General features: G+C 42.4%; 1 protein-coding gene across 3 annotated transcripts in view; it reads right to left on the bottom strand.

Annotated features, from left to right (window-relative positions):
• Nucleotides 1-4,996: 4,996 nt before the first annotated feature.
• The window catches only part of SALL4 (spalt like transcription factor 4), a 28,101-nt gene continuing 22,440 nt past the window's right edge, over nucleotides 4,997-10,657 (bottom strand). For all 3 annotated transcript variants that reach the window (XM_039332246.1, XM_039332247.1, XM_039332245.1), the window contains 2 exons: nucleotides 8,103-8,404; nucleotides 4,997-7,465 (listed from right to left, as the gene is read on the bottom strand). In XM_039332246.1, the coding sequence (XP_039188180.1) occupies nucleotides 7,031-7,465; nucleotides 8,103-8,404 (737 nt within the window). In that variant the 3' untranslated portion in view covers nucleotides 4,997-7,030. The remainder of the gene's footprint in view (nucleotides 7,466-8,102; nucleotides 8,405-10,657) is intronic.

The raw sequence follows: 10,657 nt of genomic DNA, 5'->3' as shown, positions 1-10,657 counted from the left end.
CTTGCCTCCGAAACTCCTAAGTGCCTCTTCTGTTTAACTTCCTTGATGGATGTACTAGGATCTTTCTTTTATCTCTGCTCTCGCTTACATGTGGATCCAAGATGGATCCAAATAATAATGACCCACTGTACTTGGACGACGAGAGACGCCACTTGGCTTTCAGATCTGTCTTCCAATTTTTGAGCCACAGTAATCTACGAGAGGCTACTGTGGCTGCAATGGATCTTGCCGCATACTTGGTTGCGTGCAGTGAAGCGTCAGCCGTAAATTGAGAGGCCGCCAGAATCTTGGCCAAAGTTTGGTGCGCTCTGACCTGATCTGGAGATAGAGTGCTCTGCAGCTCCCGCAGCCACATGATACAGGCCCTGGCGAAGAAGGATGATGATGTTGCTGCCTTGGCCGCCCAGGCTGCGGCCATGTGGGAACGACAGAGGGAATGCTCAAATTTCTTTTCCTCTGGCTTCAAGGCCTCAGCAATGTCTCCTGGAATTGCAGAAGTAGAAAATAATGAGATCAGGGGACTATCTACCGTAGGGACCTCTAGCATACCCGCAAAGGAAGGAGAGACATTGAATAGCTTCCTTTCAACGCTGTTAGGAGCCGGTGGGCTCCATTGTTCCTCTACCGTGGTGCGGAAAACCTCCGGACAGGGAATGTATTTGTCCTGTGGGACTTTTTTGGCAAAGAGAGGATTTGCCTCCTTGCTTGTGGAAGGATTCTCCTCTTGGACTGAGGTCAAGTTGACCGTAGAGACTGCCTTTATCAGGAGTGATTTCAGAAGCGCTGGATCGAAGAGGCCAGAGTTCGTCGCCTGCTCAGGTGCGGACCCCTCATCCTCCGATAGGGGCATGTCTGTCATGTCCAGATCTAATGAGTCCCCCTCTCCTATCAGAGAGGAAGTTTCAGAAATGTTAGTGGTCAGAACCTTACTTCGTCCCTTATGGGATGGATGAAAAACCCCCTGGGCCTTGGAAGCCATAAACTGGGAAAAGGCATCCTGCATGAATGCCTGAAATTGGGCCGACCATTTGTCCTCCTGAGCTCTGTCACTGGACGTAGCTACAGTGGGAGTATGATCTGGGGTAGATGCTGGTGAAGATGAGGTGGAGGAATCCAACTGTTCGGTTTCCCCAGGAGGAGACCAAGTTTTGAGAACATCCTGGGCAGTGGGTTCTGCCGTGGGGCCTACCAATGGGACAGGGGAAACTATGTTTGTCACATTGGAGTTGGCCTTCTGTACCCTGGCAAACTGTCTTTCTAGAGCCAAATGTCTCCTCGAGGCCTCTCGCTCAGCTGTTTTGGATGGTCCCTTTTGGTGCTTTGTTTTAGCTTTTTTCTTCCCCCCCCCACCTCAGATTCAGATGATCTGCGTTTTCGTTGATGTTGGGGGGGGGACAATTGGGGGACCTGCATAGCTGAATACGAGACATTGTCTGCCATTGTGCCAGGTACCCCGAGTAGGCAATACCTGGGGTGGGGAAATAAGTTATGCAGATCAGTTGCAGATACCTGGGGACTAAGATCCCTCTTCTGCACAGATAAACAATGGCCGGACAGACAGGTTCCTTTGGAAGGAGTACCCTGTAGGGCAGTGACTAAAGGTCACAACAAGAACAGTTAGATAGAAATCTTCCTCCTCACCTCTTTCACCAAGGTCAAGGACAGGTGTCCGGACCTAATAGAAGTACACTTGTAAGTTCTGTAACGTTTTCCCCAAGCTGTGGCTGTGGAAACAGACCACGAATGGTGAAGAGTGTTTCGCTCTTTCCTCCTTTCCCTCTTACAATTCACTAGATTGAATGTATAAGTGGTCATGCATTTGCTACCAAAACATCTCCTCTGCAGGCAAAGAGAAGGGAAACTCCAGATGGTAGGGATTAAGTATGCCAGCCAAAATGGCGACTATGAAGAAGCCACACCTCCCGACAGTGAGCTGAGGGGAAACCACGAGGGGCCAAAATGGCGACTAAGAAGAAGCCACGCCTCCCAACAGTAAGTTGAGGGGGACCGTGAGGTTTAAAATGGCGACTAAGAAGAAGCCACGCCTCCCAACAGTAAGCTGAGGGGGAACCGCGAGGTTTAAAATGGCGGGGCTTAACTGTTGAGGCAATTTACCAGGAGGCCCAGAGAGGCGGATTCTTGCGCCGGCACCCCCCCCCCCGGGTCCCCGCGGATAACGCAGCAGACTGTGGTCCCTGTCCCCGCTAAGGGGAGAGGTTTGCGTCTGGCTTCCCAGTAGCTCCGATGGGATGAAATCGGCTGAGCCGCTGATAGGGCTCTCGGCGCAGCGGCTCTGTCGGCCGCTCGGGCTGCTATTCCTCGCGCCGATCAGCTGGTCTGCGCACCGGAAAAAAACCCCGGTGAGCGCTCGTAAGTAAAGCGGCTCGATTCCCCTGGCGAGAGGCCCTAGACCCTGGGGATACTCTCACCACTCGTCGAACGTCCGGGAGATGCAGATCTGGAAACGGCTCGGAGCCCTGAGCCAGTAGATCCGATTGCTCTGTGCTTGTTATCCAAATCAGAGAATCGAGGGAGAGGGAAGGAATCTGCCTCTTTTTTTGAAAGAATTTTAGGAGCTAATTCTCACGCTGCCACGGGCTTCGAGACTGAGTCAAAACTGGGGTCACGCCCAAAGGAAGGGTGTGGCCAAAGTTTTTTTTACCCAGTCTGCCGGGCAGGAAGGCTGTCATAGAACCCATCCATTGGACTCTACAGCCATCCTGCTGGAGAAATGGTCGTAAGTCACTTTGTAACTTTGGTCACTAAACAAATGGTTTTAAGTTGAGGGCTTCCTGTAACTCCCAAAATTGCATTCTAAGCCGGAAAGCTATGAAAGAAGGCATGGCTATCCTAATGAGCTGACAAGTGATATTTTACGTGCACTCTTGTACATTCCAAAGGATTTGGTTGGCCTTCTCTTCCTTACTACTAAAAACTTAGTCAACTCCAGAGCAGACTAATTCACAAACTGCTTGCAATTCTGTCATTTCTGAGAAACAAAGTACATGTCCTTCATCCACAAATCGAGTCCTATTTTGCCCATCTCCTAAAATAGAGCAGCTACGAAGAAATGTAAGAGCCAGCTGTTTGCCCACTGTTGGACAGAATGTGCATTAAACTGAAATGCAAGTGCAATTTTGGGTATCCAAACTGGAATTATTAGCAGTACAACAGTGTCACACATGCTTAAAATCGACACGTGGCACAGTTAAAAATCTTATCTCTGTATCCAAACCCAGGCAAGTATACTGCAAATAATTGCTTAATTAATCACTTGTAGACTGTAATAAGCTGTAAGCACCTGTGCTCTGATATGCTGGGATGGCTTTGTTATTTTTCCTCATCTCTCCCCTTTCCAGTACAAGGTGATCGTAGATATCCTTTAAACATACCATTTAATAAAACCCTTCATAAAGCTCATTGCAACAAACTACAATGCAGCTTACATGGTCACTGGGGCTTTTGTGAAAAGGCTGTGAGGCATCTTGGTAACGATACATTAGTGTGTTGTATGGACTTAGGAAAATACCCCCAAGGCTAGCAGGAATTTGGAAGGACACATTCACCCCAACAGATGTTGTGGGAGATGGTCGGGGACAGAAAGTTCTCTAGGCTTGGGTAAGGCATTGTAACAATTTGTTTTGGTATAGTAAGCATTCAAGCCAAATGTCTCCTAAAAAGTAAGGTTGGAAGTTTCTGCTTCCAGCTGCCACAGGAAAAAGAGTTCTTTAGGATATTCATTTCTGGTCAGTGCTAGAGTTTATTCTATTTGTTCCACTTACTGTCAATTATATCCAGTCACTTGGTAATAGCTTGTCCTCTATTCATCAAAGGCACAGAAGTTTATTTACATTTTATTAAAGACTATGCCAAGTTTCTCTAGGTAATTTTCACTGACTTTTTCCAAAAACATCCTACAAATGGGTCTGGGAGGCTTTTTAAAGCTTGGTTTTGGCAGACAAGAATAAGTCTGGGGAAAAGGAATTCCTTCGTTCATTTAAAATGGAAATTTATATTTTTGGATTAGAAAAACTGAAGGTGAGAGAACAATCTGAAGTTGAATTTCTTTAAGAGAGAACTATAGCTGGTTCCAGGACTTGGGTTCATGGTTTCGTAGAAATGTCTGATCTGTAGTTTGGGAGACAAACTCTTAAATCCAGCACTGATGCTGGACAACCTGATGACAGTGGTGTGTTAATAGTGGCTTTTATCAAGGTTGGCTGATTGGCATCAGTGTGACCCAAGCTGGTTATCTCAACCCTTCTTTATAGAGTGGTCTTGTTGACAACCTGAACTACAATGGGCAGGCTATAGTGGTAAATAGGGTCCCACATCACCCTTTAAAATGCTTTGCAGCATTCATATTAGAAAGCTTGATGATGCATGCATCATCACCCAAATGTCACCCTCCCTTACTTGTGTCCCAAGTATGTAAATTGTAGCATTTGCATAACAATGTAGTCATGCATGTTTGTCATCATTCCTCTGCTGAAACTTTTGAACAAAACTCAAGGCCCTCATTATGATGGATCAAGCTTTAATAGCTTGGGATCAAACTGTTTTCCAAGACTCTCTATGCCTGGAAAGTCCCTCCCATGTTACAGATCTGATTGAATTATTTTTGCAGTTCCTGCCAGAGATTCATTTAACATCAACAGCTAATTGTGTCTTTTCGTGCTAGGACCCAGGTTGTGGATTTGAGCCTGCCCTACCTTTGATACACTTTAGGAGGCTTAGAACATTTGCAATGCCTTTTACATGTTTTGAGTTTTGATTATATTTATAATGGGTATAAATATTTGTAAACCACATAAAGCAAAAAGAGAGAGAGAGGGAGAGGGAGGGAGGGAGGGAGAGAGAGAGAGAGAGGGGGGGACTGGCAGCATGTAGATTTTAAGATTTTTTTTTTTTTAAATGCATATAGCCCAGCAATAGAAGTTTCTCTAGTGAATTGGATATGGTCATGTAGCGAAAATGAAGGTTTGGATGCATCATGTGAAAAAATTATCACAGATTTATTCTCATATCAACAGAAATGCATCAGTAGATAGTCCAAATAAACAAACAAAATATAATCCTACGCAGAATTGCTTAAATTGTCCAAACATTCACAATGCAGAAAGAGAGATTATTCTCAGGATGCACCTTTGGCATGTTCCACGTAACAAGATCCATTTTACAGTGTAAACAGTTTGTGTTCTTACTTTACAAAGTCCAGATGGAAAGGCACAACTTGGCAAAAACTGATCCTAAACAAATTATAATAATTAAAAAATATAACTGGAGACATACACAGATACAATAGTTCAGGTGCAACCACATTGATTTTTGCTTTTGCTTTTGTTTTAAAAAACTATTACTACTACATCCAAATTGTTTCATAGACCTTCTGCATAAGCGAAGCTGGACTTTGAAGTTGGAAAAAGCCACATTTTCATTCAAGTCCTGTTAATACCAAATCTTTGTTCTGTTTTCCAATGCAGCTAACACACAGGCAGAGCCTGCTGATGAAAAGAGAATGGAGGTGGCTGAACTAAACACAACTTCCCTCCACTCCATGACATACACACTTCTAAACATCTTCAAATATCCCTACAAGCATATCTTATTTTGGCTTGAAATAGTGCACAGTAGTTTGTTTGGATCTCAAGTTCGACACAGTGGTTATTGTCTAGAAAAATAGAACTTAACACTACCATAAACAAATTAATAATACAAATAATAATGAGGTAGATAACTTAGAATCCAGAAGACCATTCCAGTAACCTTCATACAGTACAAATGCCACATTGTGATTTTATTCCAGGCTTTCTCCCCTAAGAACTACAAAAAGATAAAAGTCCAAAGGAAATGTAGGGTTGTCCCAAAGTCCCCTTCTCTGGAAAGATAGAAATGATTCAGTCTTGCTGTATGAAAAGTCAAAACTCACACAGGTATATGTCTTGCTGGATTGCAGCCCTGAATTGCTAAAGTGGAAATGTTGTCTCGCATACACAAAGACAGATGAAACACCTACTTCATTTTAAATACATATTTAGGCAGACTCCCTTCCATAAAGGGGAGGTGAGGAACAGTGGCTGAGACAGAACAGTCGTGGGGAAGGATTCCATTCACTAAGGGATCCGCTTCCAAATGTCATCACCTGAGATTCTGAAGAGAAACTGCAGAAATAGCAAAAACTCAGCCTTGCTAGGATTTGATTTCCCTTCAACAGTATGCCTCTGTCTGCATGTTGGGATGGATAGGAGGAAAGCAACACACAGCCACGAAGAGTCAGCTTTTTGGCACTGTAGGTGGTGCATGTACAATGATGTAGTCTTTAAATAAGCAGCAGTAATCAATACAGAGCATTTAAGGTGTACAATGGACAACAGAGTGTGCCTGTTTAAACATTCAGTTCTGGTTTTTAAACAACGTTCTTCTGTGTATGTCAGATTCTCACATCCAACAGGCATCGTAACACTACATTCAAAACCGGATCAAATGGAAAAACTCACAAACAAACAAACGAAAAAGGGAACCCCTCCAAAGGATGACATTCTAGGATATTTACCCGCATAATTACTTTCCACGTTATCAGTCACAAATTCCATGAGTGCCATTTCCCCTTGTCGCTCCAAATATCAAGGGATTTGCTTCTATTCTGCTCAAATCCCCCAAATGGTTTCTACGTAAGCCATCTCAACAAAATACAAATAAGCAAACAAAAAAAGAGGTAAATGTTACAACCTTTGGAATTTCACATTGTAAAACATCGAAGGTTTTACAGGTTTAAGTTTCCCATATAAGAATTATCTTGTAAGACCCGCATAGAAAAAGAAGGATCCCACACTGGCTTCACTTTTGTTTTGAGCAAAACATGGTCATGATTGTACTCTGGGCAACTCTTCCAAAGACAGCCTTAGAATCTTTGCACGTCAATAAGAAAATAAGGATACTTGCGGTGTCATCTCTTAAAAATATATAGATATATATATTCCGATAGTGATTTTTAAAAATCCATCCTGCCACCTTTCAAGCTTTCTGGTTTTCAATTAACAGCAATTTTATTCTCCTCTATGAAGTGAGGGAATTGGTGCTTTGGCACATTGTCTTCAGTCATGCTGCTCGGTTTCTCCATCTCTGAACCAATCACAGCCTGGGAACTATCCATCTTGGAAATGGTGGCAGAATTCATTGCTACATTGATCACTGGACTTCCCCCAGTAGTGGTTGGAAGAGAACGAATGCCTCCACTTTGGATCACAGAAATCTCATTGGTTTTCATGGCTAAGCCATTACTGAGCACTGCAGCATACTGGTTCCATGTTGATGAATCAAGGCTCACTGAAGGGGTCACTGCATCTTTAGGGAACATTTCTGATACCTTCCTTGAATCATTACCAAGCAAAGCCATGGGGTTATCAATGGACAGTCTTCTTCCACGTCTGGCAGAATTGTTCCACATGTGGGTTCCAACATGGACCTTAGGGAAAAGATTGTCAAAATTATACTTCTGTGGGTATGAATCTGGGCAAAAAACTGGAAGAACTAGAAGTTTGAATGGAAATGCAAGATTCAAATCCCTGCTCAGGAACAATGGCTACCATGACATCTTGAGAAAAACTCACTCCCTCAATTTCTACCATTCCAGAGTTTTGTTCTGCAGAGAAGTGTATCTCGGAAGCAACTAACGGTCCCGAGGCTGGTTTGAAGGTCCCTCTGCAATTCAGACCTCTGGAGATAGCTAAATATCTCTTACCCAATTGAAAGAGAGAGAAAAGGAGTATCCCCACCCACTTCTGCCTCTGTCTTGGTAGCTTGTAGCTCTACTATCACATACGTCTTATCCATTATCCAAGGACATGTAACATGTAACCTCCACAGAAAAGATGTTGCATGTCCCTGACCTGTAACTCTCCCACATGTCCTTTAATTGCGGGTATGCAATTAAAGAGAAAGGAGGCAATGGCATGAGTCCATCACAAGGAAGAGAAACAAGAGATGAGAACATCTCATGAATATGGGATATCATCCTGTAATATCTACAACAACCAAGCCTTCTTGTTCTAAATGCTAAGGCTCCTAGTGAACATACATATCATTGCCTTCAAATTGCTCACCTTGAGATTCCCCTTAGTGGTAAAAGCTCTTCCACAGATGGTGCATGCAAATGGCTTTTCCCCTGTGTGAGTCCGCTCGTGGATCTGAAGAGCACTTGCTGAAGAGAAGTTCTTGCCACAGGTAATGCAGATATGCTGCTTAGCAGTACGGCGATGGGGTGGCACCAGAAGAGGAGGCACGCTGGGTGACAATGCAGGAGGGGTAATAAAATGGCTGGTGCTAATGGGGCGATCGCTGGGCATCTCCATTTTTATGAGGGCCGGTGGTGCTCTGATAAATGATGGGTGGATACTGCTCCGGCCTGAAGAACAAAAAAAAGATAAGGGTGTGTCGATGGCGTTGCTTACACTATGAGTGTCATAAAAATCCTCCACGCCCAATTTTATTATTGAAAACAAATAATGGAGTGAATATGAACAAGTCATATTGAGAATAGAAAAGAGCTGATGGAGATGAAAATAACTAGGAATTTGTGGGGTGAAGACTTGGGGTGTATCTAGATAATCCTTGATGTACAACCATAATTGGAACCAGAATTTCCATCGCTAAGCAACGTGGCCATTAATCGAGTCATGCCCAATTTTGCTGCAGTTGGTAAGAAAGTCACATGGTTAAGTGAATCTGACTTCCCCCATTGACTTTGCTTGTCGGAAGCCCGACTGGGAAAGTTGCAAAGGGCAATCATGAGATCCAGGGATGCTGCCACTGCGGTAAATATATGCCAGTTTTGCCAAATGCTCAGAATTTGATCAGATGCTGCAACCATCAAAAGTGCAAGGAATAAGTCATAAGTCACTTTCTTTCAGGGTCTTAACTCTGTTATGGGCAGGATTAGGGAGGCTGTGCCAGCCAGCCAGCCAGCCAACCATGAAGTTCCATCATCTCAGCATAATAGATGGTAAACAAAATCTGCTCAATTTTACAACTATAATTTTGGCCAGATATATTTTCCCTGGCTGGAATTCTCATGAACCATTTCAGCTGTTCAAGAAAATTTGGAGAAAGATGGGGGGGGGGTAGGAGAAAGTAAATGAGCTAATAATTTGAATTGATGTGTCATTTTTTAAAAATAAATGGACCCACTCAAAAGTCCATTCACCTCTTATTTTCAACAGGCAATTACTGGGTTTACACTAGAGGGTCCGGTTGGGTGCACCAAGATTCAGTTCAAATTGAAAAATCGAATGGATTCAAAACTTCATTAAAAATTCATTTTCTGAACAGGTTTGAAAACTAATTGAACTTACTTAGAAGCACCTAATTGAATCTGACCATTTGATATGAATCAATGAACTTACTCAGAAAAATCGGTTCTAATGGAAATTCAAACTTTGTATCAAATCTTAATGCAACTCTAGTTCACACATCATGCTAAATCATAGTTTGCTTGATTATAGTTAGTTGAATAGATACTATTGACTGGATTCACTAACAATAAGTTATAAACCACAGCTTACAATCCATAATTGTTAAGTTCACGCATTGGTCTAAATCAATATCAAACAAACCTCATCATGGCTTAATATGCTATATGAACCCAGTCACTGTTTACACTGAAGAACATATATTTTCCAGGTATGAGTATTAGCTACCAAACAAATTGTATAGGTTAGAGGAAAGAAGAAGAGCTATATATCCTATTTTACAGAGAACAATTTTCTGTTAGCAAGGCTGTTATTCTTTATTTGAATAGCTGCCTGCCAGCTAAGTCTAGTTAAAGAGAGAACAGCAATTAGCCATAAGCATTTAGCAGCCAAATGCCAGATGCAACTGGTGAACAGATCAACATCTTCCTTAACTTGGTGTGAAACATTAGAACATGGTGAATAAATTACAGCCCATACATTTCAGAGTCTGCTTTTGCTCTTTTGGGGTGGATGCATTTCCTCTTTTGGTGATGCATAAAAGGTTCTCCTTCAGAAATAAGACAAGATTCCTACTTTGATTTATAACTCTGTATCATTTAGTACGACCTCAGCCTTCAATAGGATGTTGTTTGGATAATGTGATCACAGCTCCCATCCCATCAGGAAAAATTGGAGTTAATAATTCAAAACAGCGACGTATTAAGTTCCAAAGCCATGAGTTTAATTTTAAGTGATTTTAAGTAATAAGATGTAAAAGAAAACTGGAAGTAGTTTTCTTCTCTATGAAATTAATTCACATTTACTTGTCTTTCATAAAGTGAATTCTTTGTCTAGCTAGACTGACTTCAGATTTAATATTGCTGCCTTTGAAAATCATGGCAGAGAACATGGGAAGGAAGGGAACAATACAGCCATGCAAACAAGATGGCTACTGATTACGATCTCACCTCTTTGATGAGAGCTATGGAGTTTTTCTTAGGTTTCAAGAACAATTGATTTTGATCAGATAGGTAGGTACCATTTTTCACAGTCAATATTGCTCAAGTACTAGATACTAGAGAAAAAATATGGCTGATGGGGTGGTGAACAGAACTCAGATTTATGAACAACAATGGAAGCAACCTGGAATTAAGGAGAAACTTCTTAACAATGAGGACAATTAACCAGTGGAACAGCTTGCCTCCAGA

The sequence above is a fragment of the Crotalus tigris genome, unplaced genomic scaffold (assembly GCF_016545835.1).
Source record: "Crotalus tigris isolate CLP2741 ecotype Arizona unplaced genomic scaffold, ASM1654583v1 scf7180000024458.850180, whole genome shotgun sequence".
In the NCBI taxonomy this organism is placed as follows: domain Eukaryota; kingdom Metazoa; phylum Chordata; class Lepidosauria; order Squamata; family Viperidae; genus Crotalus; species Crotalus tigris.
This window is presented reverse-complemented; position numbering and strand designations above follow the sequence as displayed.